At 36.9% G+C, this 26,405-nt stretch overlaps 1 protein-coding gene across 1 annotated transcript in view; it reads left to right on the top strand.

Annotated features, from left to right (window-relative positions):
• LOC136885746 (cyclic nucleotide-gated cation channel) overlaps positions 1 to 26,405 on the top strand; it is a 651,252-nt gene that overhangs the window by 563,797 nt on the left and 61,050 nt on the right. The window contains exons 7-8 of the mRNA XM_068230217.1: positions 7,559 to 7,711; positions 11,779 to 11,928. Of these exons, the coding sequence (XP_068086318.1) occupies positions 7,559 to 7,711; positions 11,779 to 11,928 (303 nt within the window). The remainder of the gene's footprint in view (positions 1 to 7,558; positions 7,712 to 11,778; positions 11,929 to 26,405) is intronic.

Raw genomic sequence — 26,405 nt, forward strand, 5'->3', positions numbered from 1 at the left:
TTTTAGAAATATACTTGCTTTAAAACGGCCCTGGATTGTAAATTACTCCCTCAGCTGTCTTCCTCCTCTTATGCACAACGCAGGACTACTGCAAGGTAAATGCATTCCAGTGATATTGTTGAAATGGTAGTCCGAAAGATCTTTGAAGTTAATTTTGTCTGACAGCATGAAAGAAAGGAGCGTATGCTTGCTATATATAGGCCGAACTGCTACCCTTTAAATCCGGCATTTAGACCTTTAAAATGGCACTATTAAAAACTTATAACGGGATTTGAGAAAGGGAAAATTGAGGGGAATTTTGAGGTTACAATGAAAATTCGATTTTTTCGTCAAAACTCGCAACATTTGTCTGAAAGTGAAAATACCACAGAATACAATTCTCAGGACAGCCAACGATGGGGTTCGAACCCACTGTTCTACCGAATGCAGCGCTGTCAATACACGCGTCATGTTCCTCTGAATGGTTTCAATTCTTACACCGTGTGTATATGCCTTTTTTAATTGAATAAGAGTTGGAATACCCTGTCTCACATGTGTTAAAATTGCCAAATATATGTCTATGAAACACTCAAATCCCTTCAGGTACAATTTTGAAACATTGGATCTCTTTTTGGGAAGCTTACTGAACTATAATGAAGTTACTATTCTGGTTTGATATTGCATACAATTGCATTTTAATAAAAACAATTTTTTAATATCATTATTAGCATATAGACCCTGTTGGATCACGTCTTTCTGGTCTTGTATATGGCTTCTATTTTTTCTTCGTGGGCTCTCTTCTTTTCTTCAGTCCATTTGGTTCCTTATCTCCTTGAAACTTCATTCTCGGGCTGTACTACCCTATGTTTAATCCCTTACGTAACATATTTCTGTCTAGTATTTCTGATGTATCTGTCTGGGCTTTCTCTAGCTCCTTTTTGACTTTCTGAATCCATGGTAGACTCTTGATTTTCTGCAGTATATCATGATCTTGTTTTAAGCCTTTTTGTTGGGAACGTATCTATAAAATTTCAATCTTCGTTCGACAGTTTCTCAGTTGCTTTACAGGATTTTATTCTGTATACGTCTTCATTACTTTCTAGACGAAGAATTTTCTTCATAATCCTTCGTTCCTTGTGTGTGTGTGTGGACATGATCTTTTTGTTATAAATGTCGTATGTTCTCCGGTACGCAATCTTTAGTTTCTGTGCTTCCTTTTCTAACCTTGTTCGTTCTACAATTTCACCAAGGTATATGAAGTGTGGAACCCGTTTTATCTGTCCGTACTTTGTGTTTATTATTATTATTATCTTGCAGCTTGGCAGATTAACTTTTAAGTCCGACTCAGTGGACTTTGTTTTCACAGATAACGAATCCTTATGATGTTCGCCACGCTAATACGTGTCACATATTGCGTTGAGTTTGTCTAGTAATATAACTAATTACAGTGTCATTTCGCGGGGGATTAAATTTAACAGAAGGTAATGAGGCAATATTTCACAATATGTAATGATGTGTTTGTATTATAATTAGTAGCAAATACCGCGCGGAAAACTCTGTTCTATTCTGTGTGTGTTCATGACGCAAATACTGTCTCGTTCATGACGGCCTTGTTAATAATTATTGTGATTATCGTGTTAAACCTTTGATGTTTCTCGGTTTGATGAATAGAAAATAATTGAACACAATTTCAAGAGAAAGGTACTGTCTGAAAAAATACCTGATATTTAGGAATCTTTTTATATTTTATATTTTTTAAATGGGTATGTTTCTGGCCTGCGGTCTATTTGGAGTTAGCGTCATTAAATTCCCGACCTGCATAGTAACCACTGTTCGTCTATGCACACTAGGTCAGCAGCGTCATCTTCTCATTGTGCGCTTTCTTCTTGTAACTATACCTCTAATAACCAAAGATAAATTCTGACAGCTAGGGCTGGAGGGAGGGGCATTGCACGTGCTATTTCCCGATGTTGCCACATTCCTGCATTCCTTTCTCTTACCCCCTCGCTTCCGGCTCACTTATTCCCTCGTTCATTCTTCGGACCGCTGTGATCTGTCGTAGACTACCTGGCCAGACTGTGACTGACTTGGTCTCATGCTCCGTTATCTGAACTGCTTGCGACAAGCTCTAACTCAGAAGTGAGAGATTTGGCAACTCCAAGCAAGACGAGATGGCCAGAAGATTTATCTCCATGTCAACCTCGTTTCCATGGCAACCGTACCCCCCACTCCCTTTAACACCCGCCCCGGCAGGCAGTAAACGGACCTCCCTCTAAGAACTGTCAGAATTCAACTTTAGATATTAGAGGTATAAGAGCTTGAGATAATCTCGTATCGAGTGAAACCCGTTCTGCTCCTCAGTCAAGAATTTAAAAAGGGAAACGAACAGAGGACCTTGGAATAAGAGGATACTACTACTACTACTACTACTACTACTACTACTACTACTACTACTACTACTACTACTACTACTACTACTACTACTACTACTACTACTACTACTACTACTACTACTACTACTACTACTACTACTACTACTACTACTACTACTACTACTACTACTACTACTACTACTACTACTACTACTACTACTACTACTACTACTACTACTACTACTACTACTACTACTACTACTACTACTACTACTACTACTACTACTACTACTACTACTACTACTACTACTACTACTACTACTACTACTACTACTACTACTACTACTACTACTACTACTACTACTACTACTACTACTACTACTACTACTACTACTACTACTACTACTACTACTACTACTACTACTACTACTACTACTACTACTACTACTACTACTACTACTACTACTACTACTACTACTACTACTACTACTACTACTACTACTACTACTACTACTACTACTACTACTACTACTACTACTACTACTACTACTACTACTACTACTACTACTACTACTACTACTACTACTACTACTACTACTACTACTACTACTACTACTACTACTACTACTACTACTACTACTACTACTACTACTACTACTACTACTACTACTACTACTACTACTACTACTACTACTACTACTACTACTACTACTACTACTGACCGGGCGAGTTGGCCGTGCTCGTAGAGGCGCGCGGCTGTGAGCTTGCATCCGGGAGATAGTAGGTTCGAATCCCACTATCGGCAGCCCTGAAGATGGTTTTCCGTGGTTTCCCATTTTCACACCAGGAAAATGCTGGGGCTGTACCTTAATTAAGGCCACGGCCGCTTCTTTCCAACTCCTAGGCCTTCCCTATCCCATCGTCGCCATAAGACCTATCTGTGTCGGTGCGACGTAAAGCCCCTAGCAAAAAAAACTACTACTACTACTACTACTACTACTACTACTACTATTGGATTTAGAAAGGGTAGAACCACAACCCAAGCTAATGAGAGGGTGATTCAAATACAGGCAGAAAGCAGTGAGAAATGGGCTGCCTTGATAACGCTAGATGTCAAAAATGCTTTTAACACTGCTTCTTGGAGCATTATTTTGAGAGAACTTCGTAGGATGAACATTTCTCAGTATCTACAACAAATAATCGTTAAGTACTTCAAAGGACGAAGAATACGATTTCATGATTTAGAAGATCTTGAAACGAGTGCTGGCGTTCCACAGGGATCTGTCCTAGGACCCACCTTGTGGAACATTCTATATGATGGTGTCTTACGCCTGCAGCTGACAAAAGGGACAACATCTATTGGTTATGCAGATGACCTTGCAATAGTGGTAATAGCAGATAATGTAGAAGAACTGACCTTCCGAGTAAATGAATCACTGAGACGAGTTAACCTTTGGATGGTAAATAATAAGTTGAGATTGCCTCCACATAAGACTGAGGCTGTAATTTTGAAGGTTCCAGGAATTGGAAAAATGTCCGTTTCTTATTAAATGATACAGTGATTATCCCAGGAAAGTCTGTACGATACCTTGGGGTTCTTATTGACAGGAATTGCACATTTGGTGCACATGTGAAGGCAGTAACCCAAAAGGCAGAGAAGAAGGCATCGGCATTAGCCAGACTTATGCCTAACATCGGGGGACCAAGAACAGTTAAGAGACAGATTATGTGCTCTGCAGTATATTCCATTTTACTTTATGCTGCACCTATCTGGCACAATGCACTCAGGAGGAAGATTCACCGAAGAGCTATGGAAAGAGTACAGAGGAAAATGCTGCTCAGAGTTACCTGTGCATATCGAACTGTTTCGACAGCAGCTTTACAAGTTGTAGCTGCCAGTATTCCCATTGACCTCCTCGTTGTAGAGAGAAAACTTTGGCATGAAAGGGGTGCAACTATATCTGCTGAGGAAAAGAAAGCCTCGAGGAACCAACTCTTACTAGACTGGCAAGACCGATGGGATGGCACAACCGATGTTGGCCAATGGACAAAAAAGCTAATACCCAACATAGGAGACTGGCTTAAATGTAGACATCGGCAGGTAGATTACTATCTGTCGCAGATCCTGACAGGACATGGAAGATTCGGCGTATACGCCATGAAGATGGGAAAGACGCAGGGAGATGGTTGTTGGTACTGTTCTGAAAGGTATACAGTAGAACACACCTTTTTCTACTGTGTTCGATGGGAAGAAGAACGAAGAAAAGCCTGCCAACAACTTGGCCGACAACTCACGCCAGGGAATCTGGTTCAGATTATGTTAGAGAGCCCATTTGCCTGGAACACAGTAAAGGCAATGGCGACAAGCATTATGGGGATGAAGGAGAAAGAAGAGAAAGGTAGAACTTAATAACATACATCACTCCATTCTGATGTCAAGCAGTTCCAGAATGGTCTGAGTGAAGAGGGCAGGGGTTTTTGGTTGGTGGAAATCCAACTCCCACACAGAGTGGTGTCTTTAAAAGATTTTCCCCTGCCATAACAAAAAACTACTACTACTACTACTACTACCGGGCGAGTTGGCCGTGCGCGTAGAGGCGCGCGGCTGTGAGCTTGTATCCGGGAGATAGTAGGTTCGAATCTCACTATCGGCAGCCCTGAAAATGGTTTTCCGTGGTTTCCCATTTTCCCACCAGGCAAATGCTGGGGCTGTACCTTAATTAAGGCCACGGCCGCTTCCTTCCAACTCCTAGGCCTTTCCTATCCCATCGTCGCCATAAGACCTAACTGTGTGGGTGCGACGTAAAGCCCCTAGCAAAAAAACTACCACTACTACTGTCATAAGACCAGAGGCTTAGCATGCAGCGGAATGCCTTGCTATGAACAAGAAATACCTGATAGAAAAATTGGAAATTAAAGAAACAAAGAAAGATTTTAAGGAAATTTTGTGACTCTGTTAAAGACAAAAGTGAATATAGACGTCGGCATAACTATGAGATACAGTATATACTTATATCCAGAAGATCTCTGATGTTAAGCGGAAAAGGAGAATAGCAATTTATGGCCACTTGCTAAGAATGAAACCAACATGATTTTCGAACCAGGCCTTTACCTATTTTAAAGATAGGAAGACCCAGCCAAATTATGAAGATATACAAGAGCGCAACCCACGCAGATGGAAACTAAGAGCTTACCAGGTTTTTCAAGAAAAGCTACAGTTGAAGATGGGAAAGACTGAACGGAGAAAAGTAAAGGGCAACACCGGCTACGAATGAAGGAGAATACATCTGAAAAACGTGGTCCTATGTAGGCCGATGTGAACAAAGGGGAAGAAGAATAAGAAGGGACTTTGAACAGTCCGGATTAAATCAGGAAAACATCCTAAACCGAACAAAGTACAGGTCAGTGGTCAACAGCTTCATGGATACAGGAAATGGAATGACGTATGGCTTTTAGTGCCGGGACTGTCCGAGGACATGTTCGACTCGCCAGGTGCAGGTCTTTTGATTTGACTCCCATAGGCGGCCTGCGCGTCGTGATGATGGTGAAATGATGATAAAGACGATACACACACCCGCTCCCGTGCTAGCGAAATTACCTAATGACGGTTAAAATTCCCAAACCCAGGACCCCTGTGACCAAATGTCAGCATGCCAAACATTTAGCCATAGAGCCGGACATGGATGCAGGAATTTTCTAATCATTCAATCATCCTTATTTCTAATATTTCAAGCTAATGTATGATTTAATACTGCTGTAGGCAATCGCTCGTGTAGGGTACGTAGACATTCCGTATTTATTTATTTATTTATTTATTTATTTATTTATTTATTTATTTATTTATTTATTTATTTATTTATTTATTTATTTATTTATTTATTTATTTATTTATTTATTTATTTATTTATTTATTTATTTATTTATTTATTTATTTATTTATTTATTTATTTATTTATTTATTTATTTATTTATTTATTTATTTATTTATTTATTTATTTATTTATTTATTTATTTATTTATTTATTTATTTATTTATTTATTTATTTATTTATTTATTTATTTATTTATTTATTTATTTATTTATTTATTTATTTATTTATTTATTTATTTATTTATTTATTTATTTATTTATTTATTTATTTATTTATTTATTTATTTATTTATTTATTTATTTATTTATTTATTTATTTATTTATTTATTTATTTATTTATTTATTTATTTATTTATTTATTTATTTATTTATTTATTTATTTATTTATTTATTTATTTATTTATTTATTTATTTATTTATTTATTTATTTATTTATTTATTTATTTATTTATTTATTTATTTATTTATTTATTTATTTATTTATTTATTTATTTATTTATTTATTTATTTATTTATTTATTTATTTATTTATTTATTTATTTATTTATTTATTTATTTATTTATTTATTTATTTATTTATTTATTTATTTATTTATTTATTTATTTATTTATTTATTTATTTATTTATTTATTTATTTATTTATTTATTTATTTATTTATTTATTTATTTATTTATTTATTTATTTATTTATTTATTTATTTATTTATTTATTTATTTATTTATTTATTTATTTATTTATTTATTTATTTATTTATTTATTTATTTATTTATTTATTTATTTATTTATTTATTTATTTATTTATTTATTTATTTATTTATTTATTTATTTATTTATTTATTTATTTATTTATTTATTTATTTATTTATTTATTTATTTATTTATTTATTTATTTATTTATTTATTTATTTATTTATTTATTTATTTATTTATTTATTTATTTATTTATTTATTTATTTATTTATTTATTTATTTATTTATTTATTTATTTATTTATTTATTTATTTATTTATTTATTTATTTATTTATTTATTTATTTATTTATTTATTTATTTATTTATTTATTTATTTATTTATTTATTTATTTATTTATTTATTTATTTATTTATTTATTTATTTATTTATTTATTTATTTATTTATTTATTTATTTATTTATTTATTTATTTATTTATTTATTTATTTATTTATTTATTTATTTATTTGAGATAAGGTTGAAAGCTCAGGTGTATTCCTAACGGACGTTTCAAAGCCAACTGCTTGTAACAAGAGCTACCTTGAATGCTGTGTGTTGTTTACAAAGAGTCCATGCTAATGTAATGTATCGTGTTTGTGCAGACAAGCTGAAGGCGGAGATCGCGATCAACGTCCACCTGGATACGCTCAAGAGGGTGGAGATCTTCCAGAACACGGAGGCTGGTTTCCTATGCGAGCTCGTCCTTAGGTTAAGACCGGTTCTCTTCTCCCCGGGAGATTACATCTGCCGCAAGGGTGAGTAATTGCACACAAATATTGATTTAAATTGACATATCCTATCTATCCTGCCTGCTGCTAAGTCTTGATGGGTGCAGTATTATTTAATTTGTCTCCAAAGCAAAATATAGCTTCCACGCACGTCCCATTCATAGCTGTGTCCCTATGGAAACTGCTGATTTTTGAGTAGGTGTCGGATTTCTAGGCAGAAATCATTTAGAATGCAAACTAGTATAGTTAGTAGGAAGTGTCGTCTAGCTCGCTGTTCCATAATGTAGCAGCAGTAACATACATTTTAGGGGTTCTCATGGACTGTACCCCTAATATGTAAGCAAACCTCATAGCATAACCGTTGTGCAGGCTAGTGTATACTTGTTGGTCGTTACATTAAATTTGCATACTAACTTATTACTGCAATAAAAACCCACGCTTTATTAACCCTAGAGTGGTCGTGTGGAAAACGTAACGTGAACGGTCGGGCTGGGTTTGGTAGACCCAATATAAAAATCCCTCCAGGCAAGCAACACAATGTTTAAATCATCCTAGGGATATGAACTATGAATTCTAGGTAAATAAAATAGAATAACGTATGAGAATATATTCTTTATTTTTCTAAAAACGACAATCCTCCTCTTAATCATCATTACTCTGTCGATTAGATTAGCAGTTTGCCGTTTTCTACCACTACGAGCGCCAATGTGAGTCAATGCAGAGTTTTACTTAAGCCTTTATAACTACACTCGGTGTGGGTATTTTCAAAACACTCCTGAGGGTATTGAACCAAGAAACACATTACAGAAAGAATTCTGTAAATCATTTAATTTGGCTAGGGTTTGAATAAAAAAGAAAACGAGTAAAAAAACAAGCGATATTAGACTGTTTTCCGAAACTGCATTAATACCAGAAGTGATTTTTTTCGAAATTTGCTTTTTGTTAAGTTGGATAGAGTTATCCAGGACTCACAATTTGAAACCATTTCGGGCTTAAGTTCACTTTTTTTGTATTACGTGGACCCCTACTTTGTCTGCTAAGAAATGTGATTAATTTTCACAAAAAAATAGTTTTACAATCAAATGGCATAAATAACAAATTACAAAATGTCAACTGAAAATCGGCATAATATTTAAATTTCAAAACGCACACTGATACGAAAATTTGTGGCATACAGTATGTACTTAATATAACTGTTTGTTAAGACCATTTTTTTTAAATGAGAACAGTGATTCTCAGTATCCGAGAAGAATATAACACGTAAATAACTCTTAGAGAAGTTCCAGCCGGGTCAGTTCCCTTCTTTCTCTGTCTTTATCAACAAAATAACGAGGAGAACTTCCTGCATTTGAATCCTCTGTAATCACAGTAACTCTGGAACTGGCTATAGTTGACTTCTTCCCCTTCACTAAATTCACTGCTGAATTCATGATCACTAGTTATCACAAAATTCTGGTCAGCGTCTGAATCTTGAAATTCGTATAACAGTTCCTCTGTTTCACGTGTTGAAATCCTTCCACTTAATTCTGCCGTGTTCATAACTTCATCGAAACACAAATGCTATTGTTTATTGAAGACTAGCAAATGTGTCAAATTGTGAGCTTCGGATAGCTCTATCAAACTTAAAAACCAAAATTTCGAAAATCACTTCCAGCCTGGATGCAGTTCCAAAAAAAACAGCCTTTACGCGTTTTCTTTCAGTAATGTGTTCCTTGGTTCAATACGCTTAGGCGGTTTTGAATTTTTGAAAAAGTCTACACCAAATGTAGTTATAAGAGCTTAAGTGAAACCCTGCACAGATTCACATTACCGATCGTAGTGGTAGAAAAAGGCAAACTGCTAATCTAATCGACCGGATAATAACGATTAAGAAAAGAATTGTATTTTTTAGAAATAAGTAAAGAATATATTATCGTGCGTTATTATATTCTATTTACCTAAAATTCGTAGCTCATATCCCTAGGATGTTTTCTACGTTGAGTTGCTTGCCTGTAGGGCTATAATTGCTGATTACTTTATATCTTTTCTGGCTGGACACCGTCAGAACAGACACTTTCTTAAGGAAGCTGTAAGGAATAGAACAACTCACCAAGCCATGATCCATAAGGTATGCAGGAGTCAGCCTCGACTGAATGGATAGATTCATCACTAGAGCCCGGATGTTTAGGCAGTAATAAGTTAAAACTCCAACTATCTGGTGGGGACAAAAAGTCCCTTCGTATCACCAATCAGAACGCCTGGAAGTTATGCATAGCCACTTAACCCCGTGGTCAGACAAGTTGCCAGCTTAACTCCTAGCAAGGACACCCGTGTTATCACTGCTGTAGAGCGGGCTGTCGCCTTAACAGGCTGAATATTCTTCCTTTATGGATTACAATGCGAATGGACTTGTGTCCTCACCAAATAATTTGGCTAGTAGGAAGTGTCGTCTGCCCCGCTATTCAGTAATGTAGCGAAAATAACATAAGCTAACCTAACCTAAGACGCGCCACCCCCCGATGTTTATGCAAATCTCAGAGCAAGTCTGTTCTCCTGGCTACAGTATGCTTGCTACTCGCTTCAGTAAGATTGCATTCTATTCTATAAATTCCTGAACATTCTGGTTCTATTCGTAATCATCACTTCATTGAAATATCCTCAGCCATAATCATGAAATACTTAAATCTGTTTTTGGCATCAAACATAAGTTCACTGAATTCAGTCCTTTCTGATTTGAAGTGTAACATATATGACTTCACTTAATTATAAGATTAACTGAGAGAAATAAATAACACATAAGACTGCGAAATTCAAAAAGTAAGAAAATATAGGCAACAATCTTGTTTCAGTGAACCGTTATAGCTTTTTCAAAGCCTTAAGAAAAATTTCCACGTTCTTCGTTCTGTTGTTTAAGAGATACAGGTACATATTTTATTAATAATTTAAAATGCCAAAGAATACCGTCAAAGTAACGCATTTTGTACGTTCATACAACACTGAATCAGAAACTAAACACTTCACTCGAGGCAGCCATATTTTTATAGCAATGCTACCAACGAAAATAATGGGGCTGTTTCTACAAATTGGTGGAAACCTTGGTCTTCTTCGTCATTTAATTTTAGAAATGAAGAGATTTCAGAGAAGTATGTGACATAGAACAATTATTTCAACTATAACTTAGTAAACATAAAAAAGGATTGTTCTTGGAATGAATATCTTGATAAAAGATACACCAATTTAAACAGCAAGGTGTAAATTTCTTTGTGGGATAAAAGTTTTCAAACGTCAAAATTATTCCCTCACTCCTCTCAAAAATTTCCGGTGTATCCAAAAATTATATAAAACACAACTTTCATTGGATAATCCAAGGACCTAATCTAACTTAATCTAAACTATTCTTCGCCCGGCATCTCAACATGTGTATATCTTCGGATTGCACTGAACTTCCCTTCAAACACCTCCAGATAACCTAACTGAATCACATCTGATCTAATATAACCCAAGCTAAGGTAATCTGATCTAACCTCACTTAATCCAGAGTAACCTAATTTAATCTTATCCTGCGTAGACTAGCAAGTGAGTTGGCTACGCGGTTCGAATCACATTGTTGTGAGTTTCTATTCGGCTCGGCAGCTGTGAAGATAGTTTTCCGTGATTCCTATTTTTAACACCAGGTTGAACATGAACTAAGGCCACGAACATTTCCTTCCCAGTCCTAATCCTTCCTTATTCGATTATCACCAAAGCTTAAAAGAACGTGCAAATAAGAACCTAACCTAACATAACCTAACCTAACCTAACCTAACATAACCTAACCTAACCTAACCTAACCTAACCTAACCTAACATAACCTAACCTAACCTAACCTAACCTAACCTAACCTAACCTAACCTAACCTAACTTAACCTAACCTAACCTAACTTAACCTAACCTAACTACATGTAAAAGAGATGTTTATTCTACATCCATATGGAAACTGGTTATATACATTTTGCTAGTGATATTATATTTGACATTTCTGTGTAAAATCCCAAATTAGAACATCTTATAATGACTTTCTGAGACTAATCTAGGTAAGTCTGCTCTCTATACTTGTATCTTCTCTCATGTTTCAGGCGAAGTTGGCAAGGAAATGTACATCGTGAACCGCGGCCGACTTCAGGTAGTGGCAGATAACGGGAAGACGGTGCTAGCTACGTTAAAAGCTGGCTCCTATTTCGGGGAGATCAGTATATTAAACATGGGCACCGCAGGTAAAACTCTGGGTAAATATCAGCTCGAACCCCTTTAGCTCCCTGTCCTCACCTGCTTGCACCTCCTGCATGCTGAGTCATCTTACTTGTGAGGTAACGCTATGATTAATTTTTATGTAGCGCTGGTTGAGTACTTTCAGGAGACTTGGTACTGTGTATCGGGCGCTATTGAAACCATTTGAGTGGTACATAATAGGTGCACCGTCACCAGTTTCCACTTCACAGCCCTTCGTTACGCAGGCTGTTCTACAGTAATGAGAGTCTAGAGGTTACTGCAAAACAGCTTTCCGTCACCACTCAGCTAATACCATAGAACCTCTGTTATCAGAAACACGTTTAACCGAAAAACTATTTATTTACGAAAATGAATTAAAGAAAAACATTTCTTATGTTATTCTGACGTTTTCCTAATGTAACGGTGGCATGGAATAGCGGCTAGTAAATGATGGGAAAAGGACAGAACAAAAGAAAATAGAAGATTTTTCCAGAAAAAGTAGTAGGGCCTACTGTACATACACAATCGAACGTTGTATTGTTTTGTAAATACAACTGAGTAGTTCGGGTTTCCAGTATTAAAAAGCTTTGTGAACAATGCAGACTATTGTCTTCATTTACTTTCATCTAAAACTTTCAGAAAACTATTTCTAAAAATGGCATTTCACATATTATCCGAAAACCCCTTCCCAACCATGTTTTCGGTTAACAGAGGTTCTACTTGACGAGAGTCTTTTCTATTCTGCGTCGTGAAAATAATATGCGAGGGTGAATCCTGAAGTAAAGAACTTAATTAAATTTGAAAAAGAAAATTTTAGCCTTATATATCGTCAATAACCATCCTTGCGAAAATAAAAGTGGCTGGCGGTATTTCTTTACTCGCTGTAGTACCTATAAAGATCAGATGACCATATTTTGTCGACGGAATAAACTCAAAACTGCAGGGAAAAGATTCTTTCCTCAACTGTTTTTTTAATAAAATCATGTCGAAACCCAGATTTCAATTTGTTATAGACTGATAAAAGAGAACTTCAAAATACGCCTTCGAATTTTTCACCACACCTCATGGTATACAGCTAGTGTTTCTAGGCATACACTTCTTAAATGTGCTTCGCCATAAAATGTTTAATAGCTCTACATAAAGAGAAATTAAAACTAAGATACAATATCCATAGCTATTGCGAGCGGTATGATTACGCAAATAGAAACTAAAGGAAATTGAATTCACCAGCTATATCCATGCTCAGAATAAAATAAATAAGTAAATACGTTACTACATCAAACAAATAAACTAGTAAATGAAACTAAACTCACCAATTAATGAGTTCGGTTACATCGTAAATGTAACACTTTTTTGCATTTCGTGCTGACGAATGTGAAATATCAGTTTCCTGTGAAGTGACTTGCAGTCTTGCCTGTATATCTTCTAACCTCTCCTGTGAGAGAGCTGTTCTCCTTCCCTGTTTTCTTCCTGTTAGTTACGGAACCAGTACTACGGCTCTTGTGAACGAGTTGTTCAACGTAAAGGTTTGATGGTACTGTCGAACCGGGAAACTGTCTACGGAATTTTCGAAGGCACATTTTAACTGGTTTCTTCTCTTCGTGCAAATAACACTCGACCAAAAACATTCTCTGCGCTGTAGTGTACTACTCGCGAAAATTTTAGTGATAGCTGGTGTTACGGGGGGGGGGGTGAGGAGTAAGGAGGGAACTCTCCCAGTTCCGGTAATACTGCCAACTGACTGGAAATGAAATCTGAATTGAATCGATAGTATGATCGATCGATATGAATTTCTAAACCTTTATTATCTTAAGCCAACAACTGTGTCACACACACACACACACATTTTATAACATTTCTCGATGCGAATCTTGTTCCGAGCTTGAATTCTATACTTTGGCTCTGCTGTGTAAACGACAACAGTACTAGTACGTAAAGTGTACGCCAGATGTCTCATGGCATTGCATAAGCGGTTCATAGTTTGTGTTTCAAAGGTTGCCAATACGAATCTCGAAGATTGCCGATTCAGCACTAGGGTGTCCATCTATCATTAAAAGTTGCGTGAGTAGTACTTAACCATCGCGATAATAACCTCACAACACACTTTAAAAGACTAACAGTTATTAGCGAACTGCTGTGTTAAATGCAAGCTTTCTTATCACTCCAATCTTGATGCTAGACATATGCCGCTCTCTTGGAGATTCCCGCAGCCTGTAAGCGGAAATATGTATTTTTAAATTATTATCTTTTTTATAACTTGCTTTACGTTGCACCGACACAGATAGGTCTTATGGCGACGACGGGGCGGGGAGAGGCTAGGAATGGGAAGGAAGCGGCCGTTGCCTTAATTAAGGTACATTTCCCTGGTGTGAAAATGGAAAATCACGGAAAACCATCTTCAGGGCTGCCAAAAGTGGGGTTCGAACCCACTATCTCCCGAATACTGGACACTCCCCGCACGTAAGCGACTGCAGCTATCGAGCTTGGAAAAATTATTATATTTGTATAAGAAAATACTAAAGGGGATATGCCGAGCAGTCAGACGAAAATGGTGTAGAATGACAATAGTACACGAATACGCTTGAGTGCAGCTTTTAAAGGCAGGAAATATCACAGTATAAAGATAAAGCTGGAATTTAAGAAGACATTTCTAGGAAGAGAAATCAGGAAATTAAATAATTTATCAAGGGAAATGTACGATAAGTATTCAATTTCTTGAAATAATTTAGGGAAATGTTAGGCAAACAACTGATAGAAAATATGCGTCATTTGTTTCTTTCTTCTATTACTCGTTCAGTTTTGAGTTAAATTTAGTTTAACATCGAGAATATGTACATGTGAAGAAATCATCAAATCTTAAAATTTGTGTTCATTCATAGACCAAGAGAGCAATCAATCCAATTCAAACAAACAAAAATCGTAGAAGGTATAGAGCACTGTTGTGCTCGTATTCCCCTCCAGCTATTCTCACCTCCCCCTAAAAATTAAAATATCTAATAAGAATTATTGAGAAGCTGGTATAGAGATGAAAAAATATGTGATCTGTAAGATTAACTTAATAAAGCTAAAATGGAAGATTTTTTGTGCGTATAAAATCCTTCAAAACATAATACCATCACTGTCCTTTGAAAAGAATTCTCTAAAACAAGAAACATTTGCTGCGGGCTAAAAATAATACTACACATTTAAAAAATAACGCTGATACAGAAATGTGACACAGATTTAATTTCTGATCGCTCTCATCGGTGCGTTATATCTCTCTGTTCTCTCTCTCTCTCTCTCTCTACACATTCATCGGTCATCCCCTGGGGCACCGCAAGGGGACTAACTATGCCCGTGCCAATATACTATGTACCGTATTTGCATACGCTCATTATGCAAGAGAGCATAAACAGTTCTCCCTCTACACTTTCCCTCCCGTTGAACTCTCGTTGACCGCGCCTTTCACTTCACTAACTTCCACTGCTCATATTAAAAGTAAATAGGAAAAAGAAGAAACTTTCCGTTAAACTGTGTTATTCACCAGATTACTGCGAATGCGTTAGCAGAATAGGCAGTAAGCTATTGCAGGTCGCCTCCCATATGATAACACGATTTCCATAAAACAGTGATAACACGGAACATAAAAAATGCTGTTTCTTTCCTTTATTAAAGCAGTCAATTTTAAGCAAGGGAGAACCAGAACATAACGTCATAAATACAAATAGAGTAATGAAGAATGTTTCTTGTCATGGAATTTAATCTGTTCTTTGAAATTGCAATAAAAATCATCAAATTAAGCCCATCTAAAGTCAGGATAACCAAATTTTTTATTATATACTTTATTAGTTTTGCAGTTGACTCTGCAAAATTACAAGCAGTCAGATATCAACATGAGCACAATACATAACTATCTTACGAGAAAAGAACGGCTTCCGAGTAAATATTCAAAGATATTTAAGGATTTCTCATGTGACTCATGGGTAGTAATAATCAAAACGGGGGGAGGCTGTGTCTTTTCAGGGCAAAAGATAAGTCAGAGTGTTAACTATTTAAACAGAGCGGCCCCTGATTGACAATTACTGTAGATACGTGATAAATAACCTGAGTCAGACAATTAATTCCATAAAGCGTTTGGTTTATATAATTTGAAAATATACAAATCACATCCATGCGTTAGTTAAACAACAAATAGGGTCCAGGAGAATATAATAGGATGTGTCGCTTGCGGGATATCGAAGTAGCTCGTTCGTGTTCTGTACTGTCTACACTTTATCTCGCCAAATTATAACGTAGTGTCACAATGGCGAGGATTTCTTTGTAATTATAGATTCTTTTGGAAGACTCTCTGTCATGCGTTCCCCGAGGAATATCCAGATGGCATCGTTCTTCAGACAACAGCTCGTCTTGAAAACAGAACTCAGATAGTTCCTTTGTCAACTTGGGCTGTGCATATTCAGTTATAATACTGGACAAAACATCACTGAAATAAGATGCTGAGTAGCACAAGAAGGGGACAGAATCACCGGCCTGAACAGCTCGGATGGTAGAGCTCTGGCCTTCTGAGCCCAACTTGGCAGGTTCGATCCTATCTCAGTCCGGTAGTATTTGAAGGCGACCCTCGTATCAGTATATAATGGCACGCAAAGGACATCTGAGGGACAAAATTCCGGCACTACGGCGTCTCCAAAAGCCTTTAAATATTGATAGTAAGACGTTAAATGTTATTATTAAAATCAGAATCGGAATTGCAAGAAGTATGTTTCCGAAATTCAAACATCTTGTCTGGAACTCTGGCCTCCAGTCCGTAACTCATTAGCGTGTGGTGAAGTGTTATGTGTAGATATCAGGCTTTTAGGCAGCACTACGTTGGTTAGTAGGAAGAATTTTCCAGCCCCCTCTTCCATAATGTAGTGATAGTAATATAGATTCTGGGGCATGTAAGAGGCCGTACCCCTAATATTTAGGCAAATATCATAGCAAATCTCATGCAGGCTTCACTAAGTTTGCATTCTAATTCTCATCCTGTAATGATAGAGAAAGAGGAGTTCCTCAAGGGAGTGTTATTGGACCTTCACATTTTCTTACATACAAATTAAACAAGTAAAAAAAAAAGGAACTACAGATAAGTATTTTTACGGACGATGATATACTGTATTGAGTAGTAAATAAGTAACAGGATTATGAGCGACTGCAAAGAAATCTCCACGAAGTTGAGAGATGGATCCCGGGGTCTACCTATGTACCATGGCTGCTCGTTTAACGTGCCAAAAGGTGGACACTAAAGACTTCATCAATAAAACAAAGTCAGACCTTTGAAATGTGGGGCAAAATATTGAAGATCACATAGACGACACCACCAGCGAGGAGGCTCTTCCTTCTGCTGAGAAATTATGTAAAATCTTTTACTAATACAGGAAAGCAACCTTTTGATATTACACCTTCAAAAATGACAAAATACAACCTGATATAGCTGATAATAAAAAACAAGACAGGGGGGAAATGCGGTCGCGGTGATGAATATTATCTTGGGCTTGGAATCTCCTACAGTGGTTTGATATCCACAATATGGCGATTATGTTATGAGTAAAGCCCGGATTTTCATGCGGTAATAGGTTAGATTGCAAACTAATTTCGTTAGTAGGAAATGTCGGCCAACCCGCTCTTACACAATGTAGAAAGAGTAACATAAATTATAGGAGTTCTGATGGGCCGTACCCCTAACGTTTATGCAAACCCCAAAGCATAATCGTTGTGAAGGTAGGCTATACTTGCTTCTCGCTTCAGTTAGTTTGCATTCTAACCTATTAATGCATAACATTCCGAGCTCTAGTTATGAGAAAAAAATAACCCATGATGGTCGCCAACCTTCTGTAAGGAAATAGTACCAGACGAAGAAGAATTCCGTAATCTCTCTGCGTATAGATCCTCAAATTTACAGAATAAAATGTGGTCATATGGCCTCCACCTGAGCCAAACATTACGCCTGTCAGAACCCTCGCTTTCAACATTCCTGCCTAGTTTTTAATATAATTCATTGGGCGCAACAGCCCCATAGAACCATGGCCTACAAAGCGACTGCTGCTCAACCCGAAGACATGCAGATTATGAGGTGTTGTGTGGTCAGCACGGTTAATCTTTTCGGCCATTATTCTTGGCTTTCTAGATCGCGGCCGCCATCTCACCGTCAGATAGCTCCTCAATTGTAATCACGTAGGCTGAGTGTACCTCAAACCAGCCCTGGCCTTGCTGGGAATCGAACCCAGAGCCTCCAAGTAAGAGGCAGGCACGCTACCCCTACATCGCGGGGCCGGCACCCAATCATACTAACGAGGTTGTAAAGAAAGGTTACAGATCCCTTCATATAGTTATGAGGGTACTTAGGGGTTGTAGGAAGGATGTACAGGAGAGGGCGTTTGAATCCTTGGTAAGACCTTAATTTTAGTATGGCTCCAGTGCATGTGAACCTAACCAGGAGATTGCTTGATTCGAGAAATGTAAAAGATCCAACGAAAAGGAATATCCTTTGTTCTGGGTGAAAGAGTAGCATTACGAAAATATTGCAAATTTTGGGCTGGGAAGGTTTGGGAGTAAGGAGACGAGCTGCTCGACTAAGCGGTATGTTCCGTGCTCTCAATGGCGAGATGGCGTGGAAAGCCATTAGTAGACGAATAACTTTGAGTGGTGTTTTTGAAAGTTGGAATTGATGGGGACAAATTGGGGCAAATGTTCATTTATAGGAAGAGGAGTTAGGGATGGGAGTAAATTACCAAGGGAGATGTTCAATAAATTTCTAAATCCTTTGCAATTATAAGAAAGTACTAGGTAAACAACAGATAGGGAATCTGCCACCTGAACGACTGTCCTAAATGCGGATCAGTGTGTATTTATTTATTTATTTATTTATTTATTTATTTATTTATTTATTTATTTATTTATTTATTTATTTATTTATTTATTTATTTATTTATTTATTTTTATTTATTTATTTATTTATTTATTTATTTATTTATTTATTTAATATCTTGTCACTTTTCCTGTTCAAAAATTATTAGTCTCCATTTCGAAATCTATCGTTGCCACAGCAGTCGACGTGCGCTGATGATATTCAGACATCAGCAATTCTCTCTCCCCCTCTCTTTCATTCTCTGTCTCGTGCACTGTGCTGCTATCTGACGGTGGCCCATTAGTAGTAATGACGTTCAACTGTCATAACACAATTTAACGGAACATTCGTTTACCCCTTTAGACTCGGACTGCAGAATATAGGAAAGAGAAGGACAGGCGTGATAGAGGGTAATGTGGTAGAGAGAACGCTGGTGAACTGTTTATGTATTCTGCGCAAATTAGCGTATGCAAATATATATTATATATTGGCACGGTCCAAAGTTAGTCCCTTGCAGTGAGCTGTTAAATATCTCTCTCTTTCTCTCTCTTTCTGTGTGTGCGGGGGCAGCGGAGATATAAAGAGAAAAAGAATAGAGATAACAGATGGAAAAAGTAGATCTGTATCCCTCTCTCTGATCAATTTTTTTTACAGAATAATTCATTTTATCGACTAGTATACGTTGCCTAGTAGACGGAAATCTTTCGGCGAGTTGTTCCTAGGCATTCCCTTGTCGTTCTAATTGTATGCCACATCTTTTCTAATTCCTATATCAATGTTGGAAGTGCTAGTCTGCATTTTATATCTTCCTTACTTCTTCCATTGTTAGTTATTTTACTACACAAGTAACAATATTTATCTACTTCCTTTAAGACTTTTTTCCTAATCCAGTATTCCCTGTATCACCTGACTTCGTTCGACTGTACTCCATTCTTATTGTGCTGAATCTTTTTTTTTCTTGCTATTTGCTTTACGTCGCACCGACACAGATATGTCGTATGGTGACGATGGGATAGGAAAGGTCTAGGAATGGGAAGGAAGCGGCCGTGGCCTTAATTAAGGTACAGCCCCAGCATTTGCCTGGTGTGAAAATGGGAAACCACGGAAAACCATCTTCAGGGCTGCCGACAGTGAATTATTTATTTTAATCTTGTTTCTCTTCCACAAGACTTCGACCATACCATGCATCAACTTCCCTAGATCTTCTTCAGTATCAGATAAAATTACAATATCATCGGCAAATTTCCTCTCCTTGGATTGTGATTCCCTATCAAAATTCCTCTTTGATTTCCTTTATCACCAGTTTTATGTAAACTTTAAAAAGGAGGGGGGAGAAACTGCTCCCTTCCCTCATTCCTTTTTGTATTGCTACTGCTTTCTTTCAAAGCCCTCGATTCTTATAACTTCAGACTGATTTTTTTTTTTACAGATTAGAGACAAGTCTTCTTTCCCTGTACCTGATCCCCATCAATTTCAAAATCTGAAATGAAACAGAATTGGGAAACAAATGACAGTTGTTTGCGGTTCCTGTTAAATTTTGTTCGAAGCACTTAACAAATTTTGGAAATGGGCGACTCGTTTCGGGAGTAGGGGGATGAGAAATACAGTGTGATCCACCTCAAATACCTTCTGATTAGTTGAAGGTATTGACATTCTATTTTCAAATTCTTAAATTGAATTAAAGGACTCTAATTACTGAGAAACAGGCAGCACTATATTAATTTCACTCAGTAGAACAATTAAGAATCAAGAGACAAATTCAGCGATGTGCTTATTTGAAAATCAGACGAGCAGTTTTGGAGATAATGAAGGGTTTCGAATAAGTGGGTATGTGGCACTCGCTGTCATGACCAGTGTATTGTCTTCCTGCATGACTCACGCTTTGTTGCTAAACACACAAACCGAACGTATTACATACATAGCATATTGTGATGGTACTGTGCTTGTTAAAGTGTTCGATGGTCAGACACTCTCGTAAGAATAAAGTTAGAAGTGTGGCTCACAAGAAACTAAATGGGCGAGTTTTGTTTTATTTTGAATTTTAATGTGTAAATTAATTCAGGTTTCTCAGGTTCTCCAGTACTGAAAGAGGACAGTACTTATTATTCCAAACTCAACCACTGCCTGTTGCTAAAGTCATCGTTATTACACGTTGGCTTTAACTTTAAGAAGGACCAAAGAATCCAACAGTAATGTTGTCCCATAAGTTTGCATCCATTCTTTCCAATGACCATGTCATTCGTTGGATTTTGAAGGTGTTGATTTCATCTCGTGTACATTGCACGCATGAGGAAGACAATAAAGCACTTAAATTATTACAGATTCACTGTGTTATCTGCTCTTTTTCTGATTCAACTGCAATGAAACAAAAGCTTTGTAACTCCGAAATACTGTGGGACTAATTCATACTTTCTTCTCCGGCCTCCCTCGAGACAATTGCAAAAATTAAGCACCCGACATAAATGCGAGTATCAGATCTATTTCTGTCTAATGTCTAAACATTAGAAATCCTTCAATATATACAAAAGTACTCGTCTTAATTGCAAAGTAAGCACACCACTGAATTTGTCGCTTGAGTCTTAATTGTTCTATTGGTTGAAATTAATATAGTCTCATTTAAAAAAACCAATTTTCTACCGGTTTCTCGATAATTACGTATGTCATCGAGAGGAATAGGACAGTATTTTATAAGTCCCTTAATACAATTTTACGATTTGAAAACAAAATGTCAATACCTTTAACTTATCTGAAGATATTTCACGTGGACAACTTAGCTGAAACACCCTGTATTTCTCATCCCCCCTACTCCCTATACGAGTCGCCCATTTCAAAAACTAAGTCCTTCGAACAAAATTTTACAGGAACCGCAAACCGCTTCCCAATTCTCTTTCGTTTGAGATCCTTAAGGTGATCAGGATCAGATACAGGGAAAGAGTAATTGTCTATAATCTGTACAAAAGTCAGTCTGAAGTGATAAGAATCGAGGGCTTTGAAAAAAGACGCAACAATCCAAAAAGGAATGAGCCAAGGAAGCATTTTCTCCCCTCTCCTTTTTAATGTTTACATAAAACAGGCGAAAAACGAAATCACAGAGGAATTTGGAAAGGGAATCACAATCCAAGGAGACGAAATTAAATCCCTGAGATTTGTCGATGATATTGTTATTTTATCTGAAACTGCAGAAGATCTGAGGAAACTGATCAATGTTAGAGACAGAGTCTTGTGGAAGAGAAACACGATTAAAATAATTAAGTACATCACAAAAGTTATGGAGTTCAGTAGAACGAAGTCAGATGATGCAGCAAATATTAGATTAAGAAATGAAGTCATAAAGGAAGTAGATGAATAATGTTACTTTGCTGAATCACTCTCATATTTCACTCCAACAAAACTTTAATAACATCAATTTCTATTCCAGATATGTACAAAGGAATAGTACTTCTGTTAGTCTGGACTTCGTTGAACATTCACTAGTAAATTCAAAACCTGACATTCCGGTTCGGCAAAACTTCATCAAAAGATACACAGACTGTTTTGGCAGTTATTGCGTCAATAGTTGGACAATGATTTCAGGATTGTCACGACTCGGAATACGGTCACTCCTATTCCATAGCAAATGGTATCCTGATTCTAACATTTACTTGTTGGTCAGCTCGTCGACAGGTCACGTAGAAACGGAAGCCAAGTAACCTCTCTGTATTATTTTTTTCAAAACGTGTAATTGTAAAGATCAAAGGACAGTAATCAGAATATTTCAAAACCACAATCCATTGCTCCCACGCACAACAGATTAAGGCTTGCACGTCAGCTTATTGGGCCCACTCACACACACACACACATGTATGAAAAAAGCAAAAACTTTTTCACAAAGAGTTTTGCTGAACACAAAAGGGAGTTTCTATTTACGCCCTCCGTGTAACGCGGGAGGAAAAAGAGAGAAAAATAAAAGAACGCAATTTCAATAAGCGATCACATAGTTGTGTAACTTTTGATCAAGCAAAAAGAGCGATTTCATGTTCCACAACAAGAGAAGGGAAAATGGAAATTAGGCGGAGTTATATACAAACCTGTCAAACAGCAGGTCTGAGTTTGAAGGTAACACAATGAGACACGAAATAGGGGCAGTAGATTGGATTCTGATTTGCTGCAACACTTCAATTCGTAAATGTCGACGGCTAAGAGAATGCAATTACTTTGTTAGTTAGTTAGTTAGTTAGTTAGTTAGTTAGTTAACGTATGAGAACTAAATTATTTATTATTATCATTATTCCGGATACGTTATGCCCATCTAAGGAGCAAGCTTGAACTTATTAGCACTTGTTTTGGTTTCTTCTTCTCTTCATCCTCTCGCTGTGTTACGTTTTACATGGTCCAGTCCATCCCGTATTTAACCCGGTGGTATTCACAGTAAAGAATTTTGTTTGTGAATTAAGGTTCTGAATTTTATTCTATCTTGAATGGTTTCTTCATGAATGCCAATTTCATTTAGATCTTCACTGATTTCTTTTAGCCAATTATTGTGAATTTTCGTTGAGAAGGCTAAGTATAAAATTTTCTTTGTGAGTCTGTTATTATCCATTCTATATAAGTGGCCATAACATTGTAATCGCCGTTTCCTGACTGTATCTCTGATTTCTTCCATAACTTGATTAGATAGCATGTGAATTCTTTTTCATCCAAATTCCAGTTTTCGCATTTTGGTCCTAAGATTTTCTTGGTGATTTTTCTTTCTTGTTTTTCGATCATCTTTATTCCAGATGTGGAACCAATGATAGTAGTTTCGGATGCATAAAGTGCTTCTCTTTTAACTAATGTGTTATAATGTTGTAATTTTGGCCTTTTTTGATACAAGTCTTTTATTGTAACTGTTCAAGTGATTTTGTATGCTTTTTGAAATGTTGTAATTCTTTGTTTGTTAGCTTGCTGATTTAACCCTGCTGGATCAATAATTTCACCTAGACACTTAAATTTGTGTACTTGAGGGATATTTCCATATTTGGTGATTAACGCTTCACTGTTGGAACCTGATATAGTCCCTTACATATAATTTGTCTTTTCATAAGAAAATTGGAGTCCTGTTTCGGCTGCTATTTCATGGAGTTTTTCTAAATACTCGATTGTTTCCTTACTGTTGTTGGATAGGATGGCAATTATTATTATTATTATTATTATTATTATTATTATTATTATTATTTTATTCTTCGTATTGGCCTTCTATGGACCACGCTTAGCTTATGCTTCTGCTTCTCGGTTTTCTGAGAGAGAAATGCATTTATTCCCGCTTCCCCCACTTCGAGGTTGCCAAAAAGACAAAGCTTACATGAAAATTTGATTAATAACTACAAGGGTCTTTTATAATATGTCCATAAATGATAAGTATACTAATTATATTAAATCCTACTTATTACAGTAATTAAAAATGTGTATCAGTAAATAATTTTGAAATCTATTAAGGATTCCTCATAGGACAAAGACGTAGCTGAGAATTTAGATGAGTTTTGACTATTGCTAACGATCCTTTCAGAGCTGCTAATCCAACGTCCTTAATAAATTGGCTATGCAAATTAAATTTCTTACAAAAGTTGTGAAATGTGTAATGGTGCGTCGTGCTCCTATCACCAATCATAATATATCTATGGAGTCGAGATGATATTTCTCTTCATTATATGGGATTGCTCCCAAAACCTCTTCATATTTTGACTTCCAGCCTCCCTCTGTTAGTCTCTCAAAGTTCGTTGTTGCTTCTCTGGTTTCTGAAATTCCTGTGTCTGTCAACTATTTTCCGGAATTTGTTTCTGTCCAACATATTTCCGGTGTTTAGACCTAGTTCAGTAAGATCTTTGATAACTTTTTATCGTCCAGATTGTGGTGCTCCTGCATTTCCTGGTGCACTGCCATATCCTGTCGTTACTCATCCGATGAATGTGTCCAGCAAACTTCAGTCGCATTTTCCTCATTTCATCAGTCAGTTCATTAATATGTTTGTACAGTTCTTCATTCCTTCTTTTCTTCCAGATGTCATCTGTCTTCTTAGGGCACAATTTTATTACGTGAAATTTTCCTTTTTATCTTCCTCATCTCCTCACCTTCTATTTTTCTATTGCAGGTTAGACATCCCCATGCATACAGCGCCTCTGGCCTTATTACTGTAATTATTATCATTATAAATAATGTTATTTATTTTACGTCCCACTAACCAATTTTACGGTTTCCCGAGGCGCTGTGGTGCCGGAATTTTGTCCCTCAGGAGTTCTTTAACATGCCAGTAAATCTACTTACACTAGGCTGACGTATTTGAGCACCTTCAAATACCAGCGGACCGAACCTGCCAATGTGAGTTCAGAAGGGCAGCACTCTACAGTATGAGCCACTCAACCCGGCAAAAAGAAATAACTATAAATCTCATCCTGTAGAGATGGCAACACTCTCAGCGATTGAGGTTCTAAACGGAGTAACTCTGTGCACGACAAAGATAGAGCTAGGTCCTCTACATTCCTTCCTGAGTGGTGGCGGCTTTCTAAAGGGAGAAGACAGAGGAAAGAGCAGGGAAGGGGGAGAGTGTAAAAAAAGTTGGCAGCAATTTATCAAAATGTTTGACAGCTCCAGTAATTAGCAGTGCTGCCAATATGAATAATGGACATTTCCCTTCCTTCTCCTCTCTTCTCTCCCTTCCCCACTTCCTGGTACCGTCACCAGCGAGGATCTCCAACATCGTCAGCAGAGACAATATCCTCCCGGTTTAAAAAACATCCAACGTTCTAGCCCGTCATGCAAGCAACTCAATGTTGAAAATATCGTAGGGATATGAGCTTCACCAGGAAATGGCTGAACAAATGCTTCGCGTCCCCGTCGAGCTCACTCGTACGTAAAACAACTTTTACATACGAAAATACGGTGTTGTAATGATAACTATCTCACCATTTTAACAGCTGAGATATAGACTGACTGTTGATACTAGGTTGAACACCTGCACGCTCCTTGCAAGAACTATGCGCACGCCTCCCGTACAGCTGCTTAGGTCCCAGAAAGTATAAACGCCGTTGGACTGTCTGTGTTTACATGAGAAAGACTCTGTATTTTCCCTATGAGTAGGTAGAATACATATATTTTATTCTCTATACCAGGTGGCCCATCAACGCCGTACTTTATACTTATAAGTGTCCCACATGCACTAGTGTTGAACGGGATGCCTAATAAGTTATTTTCACAGGGGTATTAGTGGCTGCAGGTAGGTTACGTCGCTCGCTGCATGTTCCTCAGCGCTACCCTCCTAATGCGCCCCCATGCGTTAGTAAGCCTCGTTTTCGAACTCTCAGTGGTGAGCTGGTATTTGATACAGTTGCTGTCAACATATCGACAATGGCCGGTGTGTTCAGCAACGACGAATACACAGAAATAATTCTATCCTATGGATAATCTGGTCGGAATGCAGTCAAAAGTCGCAGATGGTATGCGCAGGAGTGTCCACTTAGCCACCTCCCTTGAATACACGTATTTCGCCCAAATGAGTTGCAATTAAGAGCTGCTGTATCGTTCAAGGCACACACAAGCAATTCTTTGGTAGAGCGGAATATCCGTGTGTTCTTAAATTTATGAGTTATTAAACTTTATTTCCTGCAACTTTGGCGT

Source organism: Anabrus simplex, chromosome 14 (genome assembly GCF_040414725.1).
Source record: "Anabrus simplex isolate iqAnaSimp1 chromosome 14, ASM4041472v1, whole genome shotgun sequence".
NCBI lineage: Eukaryota > Metazoa > Arthropoda > Insecta > Orthoptera > Tettigoniidae > Anabrus > Anabrus simplex.